Source organism: Cinclus cinclus, chromosome 29 (assembly GCF_963662255.1).
Source record: "Cinclus cinclus chromosome 29, bCinCin1.1, whole genome shotgun sequence".
Lineage (NCBI taxonomy): Eukaryota > Metazoa > Chordata > Aves > Passeriformes > Cinclidae > Cinclus > Cinclus cinclus.
In genome coordinates, this window is record NC_085074.1 from 2,695,286 (window position 1) to 2,709,849 (window position 14,564).

General features: G+C 45.4%; 1 protein-coding gene across 2 annotated transcripts; it reads right to left on the reverse strand.

The window, feature by feature from the left end:
- Positions 1–1,778: 1,778 nt before the first annotated feature.
- On the reverse strand, positions 1,779–14,435 carry CDCA2 (cell division cycle associated 2). Of its 2 annotated transcripts, none has more exons than XM_062510571.1 (14): positions 13,523–14,435; positions 12,849–12,979; positions 12,086–12,221; positions 11,349–11,536; positions 11,032–11,110; positions 9,734–10,653; positions 8,777–8,864; positions 7,981–8,192; positions 6,505–6,583; positions 5,833–5,882; positions 5,100–5,240; positions 4,428–4,590; positions 3,400–3,566; positions 1,779–3,038 (listed from the first exon to the last, which is right to left on the reverse strand). In XM_062510571.1, exons 1-14 carry the CDS (start codon positions 14,013–14,015, stop codon positions 2,208–2,210), a joined length of 3,678 nt encoding a protein of 1,225 aa, XP_062366555.1. In that variant the 5' UTR covers positions 14,016–14,435; the 3' UTR covers positions 1,779–2,207. The 2 variants fall into 2 exon arrangements, with proteins under 2 accessions (XP_062366555.1, XP_062366554.1); XM_062510570.1 differs by having other exon boundaries at positions 5,100–5,243.
- Between the last annotated feature and the right edge of the window lie 129 nt (positions 14,436–14,564).

Below are 14,564 nucleotides of genomic sequence, written 5' to 3' on the forward strand. Positions count from 1 at the left end.
CCTGCCCCAGGAAGGATCATCTGTCATTCCTGACAGATATTTGTTTAATCTGTTCCTGAAGGCCTCCAGTGATGGAGATTCCACACTTCCCCAGGCCCTCTATTCCCCTGCTTGGCCATCAGTGAGAACTTTTCCTTAATGTTTAACAGAGATGTTTTATTCTGATTTAAACACATTTCTTATCCTTCTCACTGCAGATATGGAGAACAGATTATTGCCTCCCACCTCTGCACCTTCTGCACAGCTGAAGGCTCGTTCAAGTCCTCTCCAGATTAAGGAGACAAAATATTTTGAGGATAAATTCTATCCAGAGAAGGACAAAAGGAACTGAAACGCACCATAAAGTAGAAATACCTCTTGGAAAGAACTGCGACCTTTTCCTTTCTTGGTTTCCTCACCCTGCCACTGCCATCAAGCACCCACAAATGAATCCTAACAACCCTTCTGCAGCCAGCTGTGCCAGGAGGAAAAGCCAAGCTGTCTTCTCCTCCTGCCAGGGAAATGCACTCGGAGCCCCCCAGGGAACCTTGAGGGAGAGCCCCCCGTGCTGCCGTGCCTGAACTCAGAGCAGCACTGGGATCCACCCGTCCTGCACCAACCACAGCACCTCACTGCCTCCTCCTCCTCCAGGACAACTCTGACCCCACTGCTCCAGTCTGCAATTCAGCAGGTGACAGCCTCAGTGGCACCCGGTGCTGCGTTTGGCACCTGCACAGACACCCAGACAGCTCAAGCACAACTCTGCTTCAGAACAAAATGATTTCCATATAAAACTCCCAGCTGATCCCAGTCCATCACCATTTCACTTCTCCAGTTTAATTCCAGTGCACAGCTCACTTGCTGCTTTGTTTTGAACAGTGAAAGCAGCAGCTATTTTTACTAATTTACTCAGTTTTTGAGCTTTACATTTTAACCTCAGCCAGCCTCTCGGATTTTGTCCATGACATTGTTTTCCAAGCAGAAAGCTCGGCCCAGCCTGCCCTCTCCTGGCAGCCAAGCACAGCATCCAACCCAAGAACTGGCCCCAGCCTGCTCCCAAACCTAACCCCAAAGCAAATCCCCAGATCAAACATTAAGGCAACTGTTTTTGGAGGGATTTAAGACATGGAGATGTGGCACTTGGGGATGTGGTTTATGGGCCACAGGACAGTGCTGGACTCTGATCTCTAAAGCTCTTTTCCAACCCCAATGATTCTGTAACTCAAACACTTAAATAGTGGAGCTCCTTTCAAGTTGCTTTAGGAATTCTTGTCTTGGGAGAAAGAGGTATAAAAATCCAAGTGCTCTGGTTGCTTTCAAGCTCTATAAAAACAGCCAAGTACATAAAGGATTTTATCCATCACTCATGGTAAAATCCAGGTCACAGAAGGGCCTGTGTTAGACCAAAACCATTTCCTCCAGGCTGGCACGGGGATCCCTTCGAGCTGGAACCCCCCAGGATGAAAAATGAAAGCAGCAGCAAACCTTGGAGCAGAGCACCTGCATTCCTCACCCCTTTTTTCCAGAAAAAGCGCAACCAGGAAGGTGACAGGGACCACCAGGGCACAGAATCAGGACAAACACATGGCTGGAAACGAAGCACAGCTTTCTCTCCCCTCAGCCGATTCCATTTGCCAGACAATTTGCTACACAATCAAGATTTAAAAGCATTTTTTTTTTTCCTTTAATGACCACTCTTTACATCAGCAAATCATTTATGAACTCCAACACAAAATCTTAGTCCAAGGAACTCCACCTCTGCTCATGCCCAAAGCCTTTTCAGAAGACACAAACAGGTTCCCCACTTCCTTCTCTTCCCTTTCAAGAAGTGATTCCTTCAGTTGTTGCAGACAATTTCTTCTTAGTGTATTTATACACTAAATATATGCAGATTAAAGCAGTAATTTACAGGGGATGGTCAAGCACGTGGGAAACAAACCCTTGGAGCAGCAGTAGCTGGAAGGATACATTTGACACCCTGGTTTAACTGCTAAGGACAAACTCACATTTATCAGGGAGAAGAATTTTATTTTCTTTATTACCTGCCATAACTGCACCAGAGCCAGTCTGCCACACAGTTCAGATCTTCAAGCATTTTAGACATCAAAAAACAAGGAAAATGAGCTCCAAGTTGTCCAGAAAAGGAGTAAGAAAATAAGTGAGGAACTACAAGTGGGAAAGAGAAGGCAACTGCACGTGAGAGACAACACGAGCTCCAAGAAGCACCTTCACTTCAGAAAATCAGAGATGCCTGCAGCATCTTTCAACCTTAGCTCAAGAGTTTCTGCTGCTTCCAAGTGTTTTTGGTTACTCCTGTCCTTCCCACACCCACAATTTGTGCTTCTCCTCCTCTGGGTGGGAACCCAGGGCGTTTCCCGAGCTGTGTCTTCACAGAGGCTCCTCCTCCTCCTCCAGCTCCTGGCAGGAGCAGCAGCCAGAGGAGCAGAGCCCTCATTCTCCGTGCCCGGGGCTGGCAGGGGGAGCAGCTTTTGCTCCCGGTGGTGAACGTGTGAAGATGTTTTGCTGCTGCTTCTCCTGGCTCTGGGAGCAGGGGCCAGGGGAGGCTGCCTGGGAGCCTCTCTGGGGAGCTGGATCCATGCAAGCCCCTCACTTGCTGCATCCCTGCTCAGCCTCATGCTGCGCCTCACCCTGAGCTCAGCGCTGGCCCTGCTGCTCCTCCTGCCGGCCTGCAGGGACCCCTCCTTGACCTGGGACACCGACAGAACTTCTTCCACGTTGTAAGAGCAAACTGGAAGATGTGCCCCGGTTATTTCCAAGTTTTCCACAGGAGGGAAGTAGAAGGCACTGCTGCTTCTTCTTCTCCTCCTTGCCAGACCTCTGACAGAATCCTTCTGAGGGCACTTGGCTCGCTGGGCACCCTCCTGTACATCCTGTTGTTCCAGAATTTCCAGCCCACTTAGGAGATTCCTTTGTAATTCCTCCTTTTCTAACAAGGAACTGCTTGCTTTTGCTTCTTTTCCACATGGAGTCTCTTTGCCTTGCTGGAAATACTCAGATGCATCCAAGTCACCTTTTGCATCTGGCACTGCATTTGAAAACTGGGGGGATAAAGAAATGATAATTCTTATTATTTTTTTTTAATATAGGCAAGAGATAATCCATAAAAAACTACTTTCAAAGAGCTGAACTGGCTACTCTTCCCCTCAGCACATCAGTCTCCAAAATCCCAACAACTTTGGGACTTTGAGGCCAAACTGAGGCTGCCCGGGAAGCAGAGAAGGCTGGAATGCTCAGGGCTGGAAGAGAGCACGAAGACCATCGCGTTCCACCCGCGGAGGCTCGGCTGAGCTCTGAACGCCCAACACCTCCTCCCAAGGATGGAGACCCACCCCCCCCAGCTGAATCCCACCCAGAGCTTTCCCTCCAGAGGCCAGCGAGTGACCCAGAGCCCAGCAGTACCTCAGCAGCAGTGGCAGCAGCTGGCTCCAGGCTCCCCGGCACCTCGGAGGCTCCGGGCCCGGGGCCGGGGGCTGCTGCCTCCTCCGGGAGCCCCCGGCCATGAGTCCTTCCAGCCCGGGGCCGCAGGGGAGGGGCCCCGGGCTCGGGCTCAGCCACAGCCGTGCTCTCTGGAGGACAGCAAAACACGGGTCAGGCCACTGACTTACAGATCCTCTGGCCAGTGCAAACAGCACTCTGCTCTTCTTCAGCCTCTCCTGTGAATTACTGCACTCACCATTCACTTGCTCACACCCTTCTTTGTTTTGGGGTTGCTCACACCATTTTTCTTTGTTTTGGGGTTGCTCACATCCTTTTCTCTTTATTTTTTGGGGGAGAGGTTGCTCACATCCTTTTCTCTTTATTTTTTGGGGGAGAGGTTGCTCCCCCCCTTCTCCCTTGTTTTTTGGGGGTTGCTCCCCCCCTTCTCCTTTGTTTTTTGGGGGTTGCTCCCCCCCTTCTCCTTTGTTTTTTGGGGGTTGCTCCCCCCCTTCTCCTTTGTTTTTTGGGGGGTTGCTCCCCCCCTTCTCCTTTGGTTTTTTGGGGGGTTGCTCCCCCCCTTCTCCTTTGGTTTTTTGGGGGTTGCTCCCCCCCCCTTCTCCCTTGTTTTTTTGGGGGTTGCTCCCCCCCTTTATTTTTTTGCTTATTTACCTATATAAAAATCACCTTCTAAACAGTCATCCAGGATAAACAATGGGGAACAAACCCATCAAAGCTCTGCACATCCCTTAACTCTTCATGCCCAAGTCACCAGAACAAAGATTATGAAAACAGCAGGACCCAAAGTAAAGAGTTGGATTTTCTGTCATATTTACACTGGAGTCCAACAAGAACTGAATTTATCAGTTGGACATTATTAATTGATTAGATCCTCCGGATTCTGCTATTACAGAAGCAGTTAAAAGTGAAAAAAATATTTTTTTTTTTTTGTGTAACAATTGAAATAAAGGAACAGAAAGAGCAAAGCAAAACAGAACTAAAACCCAGATTACCTGTAAAAAGTGGTGAGTTTGGAGAGGAGGCACAAGAGAAAACCTCTGGAATTTCAGGGATAGGGCTGAGAAGGGGTTTCTTTGAAGCCATTTCTCTTTCCCCATACAAAGATTTCTTGACTTTTTTCTTTCTTCTTTTCCCAAAGCTTGGGTATTTTGTTTTCTGAAAAGATTGAGAAGGAGAATAAAGAAATTTTAATCATCCTCCACAATATTTTTCAATGAGTGACCCCATTGCTGGATTCTGATGGATGACAACTGCTTCCCCTAAAAGGAAGGTTCCACTTCAGCCAGCTACAGAATCATCTAAAAACTCAAAAGCAAAAAAAGAATGACTTTTCTAACATGGCTCTGCAATAACTTGGTAAGGGAAGAACCACAAACTCATTTGTTGGCCCTCAAGTCTGAAAAAAGTGACACACAAACACCTCTCTCCAAAAAAATCCTCTTGGAGAAATAAAAGCCCTCAGGTCAGTAGGGAAGAAGGATGGGGCAGGAAATGCAAGAAAAACAAGATGGGGAAGAAGAAGAAACTACTGGCAGCAACGGGAAGATCAAAATAATCCTGTAAGACACAATGAGAGACACTTAGAGAGAAATAGATAAAAATAATTGAAAAAAAAAAAAATAAAATAAAAGCAGAATTCAGCAACTGCAGTGGCTGGCACTCACCTTGGCCTTCTTGGGAGCAGCTGTGGTTGGGTTCTTCTGTCTCTGGATCTTGCTCCTCTGTGGATTTTCAGTGGTTTTGTCACCCTCAGGGTTTGTGGCTCCCCAGCTGCTGCAGTCAGTGTCCTCTGCCACGGCCCTGCCCTGCTGGGAACAGGATTTGGGGGTGCTTGGGGGCACACCAGAGCCCAGCAGGCACAAGAATCAAATGCAATTAAGCCATCACCTCATTAGGGGTTGGCACAACTGGAAATTAAACATGACAGACTCATTTCACACAGTCCAGTCCAGTTTGTATGATGATGAAAATACAGTCCATTTTCACCCTCAGTTGTTTAAGAAAATGAGTTACTTTTATTTCTTCCTCTGCTGTTTGCCTTCCCCTCCCACCACACAGAAATCACTTCTTGTACAATCAATTCTGAGCCTTGAAATTCCAGCAACCAAAACTTTTTGTCAGATTATTTGGAAAAGCTCCTGGAAAATTCAATAGAAATTGTCAATTTAAGTATCAGGCTGTATTTTTAATAATTGGAAAATCATTTTCATTACAAAAAAAACAAAATCTCATTTCCTCAAGGCACTAACAGGAGGTATTTCCATATAGGTGGATACAGATAATCCTCATACCTGAGGCTGGAAAAGCTTTTTATGCATCAAGAGGGATAAAAAGGGAACAATTCTAGCTGGAGAAGTTCAAAAATACAAATTAAATTTTATCACTAAGGAAACTCACCTTCCTTTTAGCAGAAGAACAAGTTATGTCAGGTTTGTCAGCCTCTGCTACTACAAATGAAAACCAAAAAGGACTTTTAATCAGTTTCAATACAAGTTAATCACATTTGGAGGAAATTATCTACATCATTTCTGGTACTATGAACTCCAGCCACTTTAGTCTTGAGTAGAAACTTAATCTTGAGGGCTATCAAATATGGCAATATAAAAAAATTCTACCTTGCTCTATGAAATAGAGGAAAACTCAACTTGGCAGGATTTGGTAACAATAATTAAAACAGCTATAGCTTTCATAGATAAATATGTACAATCCACATTCAGTTCTTTTGTTGTTGGCTTGCTATTTAAAAATCATCAAAATTACAGTATCAGAATCAAGATTCTAGAAAAAAATACTTAAAACAGTAAAATTTTCACAGAAAAAAAAAAATCACAAGTTTAATCAAGATGCAGTTAAGCTAAAGCTCAGTAAAGAAAACTTCAATTAAATGCTAGCATTCAAATTTTAGCACAATTTAAATATTTGTGCTAAACAATTTCACAACTGAAAAATTTGAAGAATTATCCACTGTATAAAAAAATACAACCAAAAATAAATCAAAACCCTCAAGTCTAAATTTTCAGGTACAAAAAGCTTCATTATCTAGAGATAAAAACACAAACTGGGGGTTACCTTCTGCATTTTCAACAGGTGAAGGGGCTTCTGCAGCAACAGAACCTTCCAGGAGTTCTGGGAGAGGCTTAACACCTTCCTTCAAACAAAAAATGATATTTTAACAATAAGCTGCAGCAGATATTTGATGGACCCTGTCCAGCAGTGTTTGTAGACAAAGTGGTTTTATTTTGGGTCTTTAAAGAAAAATCCCTTGCTCTGTGTGGCAAAAAGAAACACAGCAGCAAAATACAAGAAAAAGGAAAAGCATTTCAAGGTTCAGAAACCTAGAAGAGCTCTCCAGGCCAAAGTGCTGCTCAGAATTGCTAAAAACTCAACTTCTCAGTGGGATTCTGTAACTCCATGAAGACTCCACCTTTATATTTCAGCAATTTCTTTGTAAAACAGAATCACCAGGTGGGAAGAGACCCCCAAGATGATCGAGTCCCACCCAGCCCCAGCACCTCAAATAAACCAGTGCCACATCCAGAGTTCATTTAAACACAGCCAGGGGTGGGCACTCCATTTCCAGCACTTGATCACTCTTTCTGTAAAAGCTTTCCTGATTTCCAACCTAAATCTCCCTTGGCACAGCTTGAGGCTGTGTGCTCTGGTTCTGTCAGTGCTGCCTGGAGAAGGAGACAACCCCAGCTGAGCACAGGCACCTTTCAGGGAGCTGGAGAGGGATAAGGTCATTCCTGAGTCTCCTTTTCTCCAGGATGAACACCCCCAGCTCCCTCAGCCCTTCCTCACAGGGTTTGTGAGGATTTCCTCACAAGGTTTGTCACAGGTTTTTCCTCACCGGCCTCGTTGCCTTTCTCTGCCCAAGAATCTCAAGGTCCTTCCTAAAGCGAGGGGACAGAACTGGACACAGCACTCAGGTGTGCCCTCACCAGGGCCGAGTCCAGGGGAGCAGTGACCTCCCTGCTCCTGCTGGCCACCCCATTGCTGAGCCAGCCCAGGGGCCATTGGCCTTCTGGGCCAGCAGGGCACAGTGCTGGCTCATGTCCAGCTGCTGTCCATCAGTGTCCCCGGGTCCCTTCCTGCCTGGGCACTGTCCAGCCACAGCGTCCCCAGCCTGGAACGTTCCAGGCCTTTTTGTGGCCAAAATGCAGGACTTGGATTTCTGTCACTGCAAAGGAGACCCAGAAGAGCTGGGCAGGGAATGGGACACGGGAGCTGGACACGAGCTTGAGGCTGTGTGCTCTGGTTCTGTCAGTGCTGCCTGGAGAAGGAGACAACCCTCACCTGAGCACAGGCACCTTTCAGGGAGCTGGAGAGGGATAAGGTCATTCCTGAGTCTCCTTTTCTCCAGGGATGAACACCCCCAGCTCCCTCAGCCCTTCCTCACAGGGTTTGTGTTCCAAACCCCTCACCAGCCTCTCTGCTCAAACATCTCAACAACCTTCTGAGGATGCCCAAAAAAAAAAAAACCACACCAAAAGCCAAGCAGCTGGTGGGGGGGAAATGAAGAATTGACCAGTCAAACAATCTCACCTCATCCAAACCAAAATCCAGGAGGGGCAAAGGCTCCTTGGAGAGTCCTGGCCTGGCCCAGGGGCTGTGTCCTTGGGGACAGCCTGGGGAGGCTCCTCTGCGTAAGGGGGTGTTGGCAGGCAGGCTCTGGTCAAAGATTTCAGGGCTCAGAACTTCCCCAAAAGTCACTTTTTTCTTCTTTGGTGTTTTGGAGCTCTGACTGGCAGTTGTCTCTGTTGGAACAAAATGAAATAAATAGCTGAGTGAAGGAGAACTGGCACAGAGCAGAGGGTTTGAAAGAGATGTAAATGTTCCTCTAAAAATCACCACCCAAACAATCAGCAAAACAGCAACTTCACATGAGGCCAGCCAGGATTTTCACTCTGGATTTATGAAAAAATTAAGAAAGAAAGACTCAAAATGACCACCTGCTCCCCAAGTTTCAGTTGAAAAGTGTAAAAATTCCTTTAAAAATCAAGGATTCTATTCTGGTGTTTGAGGCTTTCTCAAGTTTTGGGGTGGATTAATTTTTTTTTTTATAGACATTGCTTTCCTTGGCAATCTTGTTTTCCATGTCATCAGCAGGATAACACAAGGAGGTCATTCAGTGGTGATTAATACCAATAATTAGCAGAATTAGCAAAGAGGTAAAACCTTATCATCCCACACAATATTTTATATTTATTATTTTTATATTTATAGCAAATATAAAATATTTTAAATAAAATATAAAAATGTCTTAAATATAAATATTTATTTAAAAAAGAAATTAAGAAAGCCAAGGGATTTTTTTTTTCCTTAGAAAGGTGAATCTGACCTGTTTTCAACGTTTCAGAGGTTTTTACACAACTGGAGACTGCAGCAGATTCATCTCTTCCTCTGTCAGTGGCACTGTTTAAGTATTCCTGTCAGATTTAAGAGATACAGAACAATAAAATTTAATTAAAATATTGCCCTCCAAGCAGCAGTTAATAATCAGTCCTTCTGTTTAACCAAACCTACTTGTTTGCTGCATGACTAGAAGTCAAAAACGCTCATTTCATGGGATGCTTGGGGTGGGAAGGGAGTTAAGATGAATTTAAAAATCACTTAAAATGAGCCAGTGCCACCCCTGCCATGGCAGGGACACCTCCCACTGTCCCAGGTGCTCCAGCCTGGCCTCGGGCACTTCCAGGGATCCAGGGACAGCTCCAGCTCCTCTGGGAATTCCATCCCAGCCCCTCCCAGGGAACAATTCCTTCCCAACTTCCCATCCATCCCTGCCCTTTGTCAGTTTGAAGCCATTCCCTGTGTCCTGGCACTTCCAGACCTTTGGAATGTCTGTTTTGTCTGTCACCCCTTCAGGTGCAACTGGGACACCCCCAGATCCTCTCACAACCTGAAAGCTCCAAGCAGAGCTCCCAAAATGACCGAGTGTCACCTTGGATATTGCAGCTGTTGGAAGGTGCAGGCTGAAAGCAGGCAGCTACCTGGGGCAGTGATAATGGGGTGGATTTAACAAATACTGACAATCCCAGCCCATCTACTGCACCCCAAGTGCAGATGGCCAAGGAAATGAGTGACTGAGATTGCAACCCATCCTGTGTGTGCCTGGGAAATTCTAACTCTCTGTTCCAGGACAGTTCACAAAAATTAAGTGTTCAGTTTTCTCACATGAATTACAGAGTGACTCACACCAGTCAACGTTCCATGAAATCATTTCCAAACCATTGCCAATCCTCAGCAGTCAGACACCAAAGCACCCTCAGGCTCACCCTCAAAGCACTGAACCAACCTTGGGGCTGTCCCTGAGCTCCCTCCCTGGGGTTTTCTTCAGGATGGATCTCAGCAGGGAGCTGCTCTGGGAGAGGTCACTGCTGGGAAAGCTCCCTGGTCCCAGGGGTGTCACAGGGCCTTGGAGTCCCCTCAGCATTCCCAGGCTCACATCTTCAGTGTCCCCTGGTCCCAGGGGTGTCACAGGGCCTTGGAGTCCCCTCAGCATTCCCAGGCTCACATCTTCAGTGTCCCCTGGTCCCAGGGGTGTCACAGGGCCTTGGAGTCCCCTCAGCATTCCCAGGCTCACATCTTCAGTGTCCCCTGGTCCCAGGGGTGTCACAGGGCCTTGGAGTCCCCTCAGCATTCCCAGGCTCACATCTTCAGTGTCCCCTGGTCCCAGGGGTGTCACAGGGCCTTGGAGTCCCCTCAGCATTCCCAGGCTCACATCTTCAGTGTCCCCTGGTCCCAGGGGTGTCACAGGGCCTTGGAGTCCCCTCAGCATTCCCAGGCTCACATCTTCAGTGTCCCCTGGTCCCAGGGGTGTCACAGGGCCTTGGAGTCCCCTCAGCATTCCCAGGCTCACATCTTCAGTGTCCCCTGGTCCCAGGGGTGTCACAGGGCCTTGGAGTCCCCTCAGCATTCCCAGGCTCACATCTTCAGTGTCCCCTGGTCCCAGGGGTGACACAGGGCCTTGGAGTCCCCTCAGCATTCCCAGGCTCACATCTTCAGTGTCCCGTGGTCCCAGGGGTGACACAGGGCCTTGGAGTCCCCTCAGCATTCCCAGGCTCACATCTTCAGTGTCCCCTGGTCCCAGGGGTGTCACAGGGCCTTGGAGTCCTCCCAGAATTTCCAAGTTCACATCTTCCACAAGCCCAGCTCTCCTTGTTCCGGGGTCTGAGACATCATCACTGCCAGAGCCACTGTGGTGACACCTGTGAACTGCAGAGCAAACAGAACTGTGACACAAAGGTTGAAGGAAAACTCACAAAACTTTTTAGCACTTCAGTACAAAAGCCATGAACAGAAGTGCACACATCTCCACAGATCCTGTGCAGAAACACCCCCACAAAAATCCATCAGTCTGTAAATTCTGGCTCTTTTTGCACCACGTGTACATTTGTTATGTTCAGAAATGTGTAAAACATACCAAAAAAAAGGAGCATTACTTGAAGGAAAAGTTACATCGGGTTTCTACAGCGTCCTAAATTGTAGGCAAGATGACAAATGTCAGCTGAAATATTTCCTGATCACTATTTCAGTATTTTTATTTCCTAATGAGAGTTTAACAAAGATTACAACAGTGCTGAATCCTCTTACCACAGCCTTTTTCCAGGGTATCTCCAGTCAGAACAGTCTCCAAGGATTTAATAGGATTTTGCTGCTCATAAACCCATTCCTAAAGAAAAAATTACAGAATTTTTACAACAGCACAAACTATGTGTGGTTTTAACCCCACAGATATAGATTTTAGTTTTCTCCATCATCCATTACTTCAGCTGAATTTATTTTCCCAAAACACCCAGGGAAATGCTTAGAAAATGCTTAATGACATGCTTAGCAGTATTAGACATGGCAAGTGAAGAAATTGCTTATTTTAATGTCTCAGTGAGAGGTTTGTCCCCATTTCAAAGCACCTTTGCAGCAGCAGGGTCAGTGGCAGTCACAGCTCGCTGTGGGGACAAGATGCTGCAGATCCTGAGCTCACTCCTGCTCCCATTTTCATTTATATTTTCTTTCAAAGCAGCTCCTCTGTTGGCCAACATGAACTTTTCACTCCACTGCTCCAGGCTGGGCTCTTTTTTAAAAGGTGTTTTGTCCTGAGCTGCATCAATTAAAAATAAAACAGAATCCAAACAAACCACAAAGACAAACTTCAGGTTTTTCAATTAATTCTCTTTTTCTATTTCTTCATCAAGAGGTGCAAAAAGTCAGGTAATGTTCTAGGCAGGGAGAAGAACACATTTTTTAGATTTACTTTGAAAATAACATTACCAACCTTCAAGACAAAATAAATTATTCTTTTCACATGAATGTTATTAAGACCAGCAATAACAGAGAAGTGAAATAAAAACCATTCTCCATTTCACGGAAAAACATTAATGCTCATTGAGAAATCCATCAAAGAGTACAAATCTAGGAACTAAAACTAAGGAAAAATCCCCAAAAATACAAATTTTCAGAGAAACCACTAATCAGGGTGCATTGAGATGGTTTAAACCAACAACACAAACCTCAAACCAAGCACAAACACCCGTGTTGAGCCTCATAAAGATTATTTTGTTTGATAAGTATTTCTAGTTTCATACTTTTATCCTAAAGGAAGAGCTGATAGTTAAGGTAAATCACTGAGCAGGATATTTAACCAACTTACAGGAACCTCCTTGCCCCAGGTGTGAGAGCCCAGGCTCCCCCTCAGCTTCCTGCAGGGATTCAAAGGAGGCTTGGAAAGAATCGATCTTGTCCTTCAGTGACCTCACATTTGACCTCACAGGTTGAAAAGGACTGATCTGTCAAAACAAAATTAACCCCATCAGGTTTCTCCCCTCATCATTGGAGCTTTAACGTTTTGTATTTGCACTTTGATATAAAACACAAAGAATCTGAGGTTTAATCTGGCTCCAATTGCATCTGTAGGGTAAAAATAAGGGGGGAAAAAAGGAAGCTTACCCAGAAATCTGGCACATTTTATTGCATTTAATCTGTTCCTCTAGTCTAGAATTTGCTTTCTGACAACCCAAGATAGCTCAAGTTATGAACAAATCTGATTAACCAAGTCAATTGAAATTAACTTCACTTGGAACCAGCAACACTTTAATCACCCAAAAACCAACTGCAGCAAACACAGGAAAGTAACAAAAACTAAAATTTATCAGCAAGCTCAACATGGAGAAGAAATTCCAGCCTCTGCACAGTTTGAACACATGGAGAAGAAATTCCAGCCTCTGCACAGTTTGAACAAAATCTGGAACATCCCCTTGTCCTGAAGTCAGGTGACCAAGGCACAGCAGCAAATTAATGCCATGGTTATTATCCCTTCTGCTGGATTCTTCCCAAGCCTTGCCTCCCCTTCTCCCAGCACCAGGTGGCTCCTGGAGGGAATGGAATTTTCCCATCAGAAATCTGGGAATTCTCACCTGGGTGAAAGTTTCTTTCTGCCTGCTGCTCCTCTGCTGGGCCAGGTAGCGGATCAGGGAGTTGTTTTCTGGTGAGCCCCTCAAGCCAATTGTTGATCTTCTCCTAAATTTTAGTGAAGCTGGGGAAGGCCCTGAAAAGGGGACAAGAGGAGTGGTTAAAAAGAAAAACAAAGCACAAAACCACAAAAATGTTTTGTCCTACCTAAAGCTTTAAAATGGTAATTTTGAATCCTTTTCAAGGTTGATTAATGCTGCTTATTCTAAGATACAAAATTAGCTGCTTGGCCCAAGAAGCCTCCCTGAGCAAATCAAATTAAGTGCCTAAAAGCAAATCATCACAAACCAAGTCTGCCTTTTAGCTTTTCAATTGCTTGCTCTGCAATACTTGCAGAATCTGTCTTGCAATTCCCTGGTGAAACTCAAGACACTGAAGAGAGATAAACACAGAGCATTTAACTGTGTAGACAACCTGCAGAGTTAAATGGCATAATTAAGGACACAGGAATATGTGGGATATCCTATAAAGATGCTGCAGCAACAGCTTCTCAGAGCGAGCTCCCAGACATATTCAAACTCTGATCACCTCACTCTGCCCTAAATTAAATCCTTTGGCACCAGGCTGGACTAGAAGCCCCTGTGAGAAGGACAAAGGTCATTTGTCACCCCAGCCTCACCCATGGGTCCTTTGCCAGAACTTTCCTGAGCAATCCCAAACTGAGCACTTATCACAGCAGCAAAATCCACAGGTTTTTTCCTCTGTTCAGATAGCCCAAAATCAGGTTTTCCTTCCACTTCGCCCCTCTGAGGAGTGGCAAAGTCATTTCCCAAGGGAGCAGCTCTGCTGCTGGAAAAATCCTCCTTGGTGTGCAAAGGCAAGGGGGGGTCACTGAGCACATCCCCCCCAGACACCCCAAAACAGCTCCCATCACCCTGGGGGCGACCCAAATTCTGCTTGCGGCTTTTGGGGCATTTCAGGGCACGTTTTGGTGGCTGTGTCTGGTTCCCATCAGTGAAATTCTCCTTTCTGGATGGTCTGATGACTTTGGATTTGGTCACTTTGCAGCTCTTCTGGTCTCTTGATGGAGGGAAAGAAACCTTTTCCTTCTCTTCAGGACAACCACTCTCATTTTCTTTAACTTTCAGGGGAGTTTTAGATCCTCTGAGCATCGTTGGGGACTTGTTTGAAGGAACATTCACTCAGCCTTTTGCTCCTGTAATTGCAGATTCATATTAAAAAGAAAACATTATTGCTTGCTAAAAGCAAGAGCTCACTACCACAGGCAAGCTTCTCACAAATCCACATTTTTCCTGGAAAAGGTGTTTAACAGTGGGTTGAGAAGGGAAATTTATCCCCAGAAAACTGCAGGGAAAGGACACGGGGGGCAGGAACCAGGGGGGGAAAAAAAAAAAACAAAAACCAAACACAGAGCAATAAAAGCCTGTATTATTATTATTATTATTAACCAATGTTTTGCATTACAAACACACAGAGGAGTGGCTCAGGGTAAGGAGCCACAAGGCTGTGATTCCACATTAATATAAAATACATATATAAAATATATTAATGACAATCACACTGCAACTGTTTTATTCCAAGTGTTACAATAAATATCAGCAGTTTAATGCTACTTTTAATAACACTAATTAGTAGCAGCAGAAAGAGAAGACAAGTCTTGGAAAGAAATCAGAAGAAATAACACTAGTTGCAAAAACTCT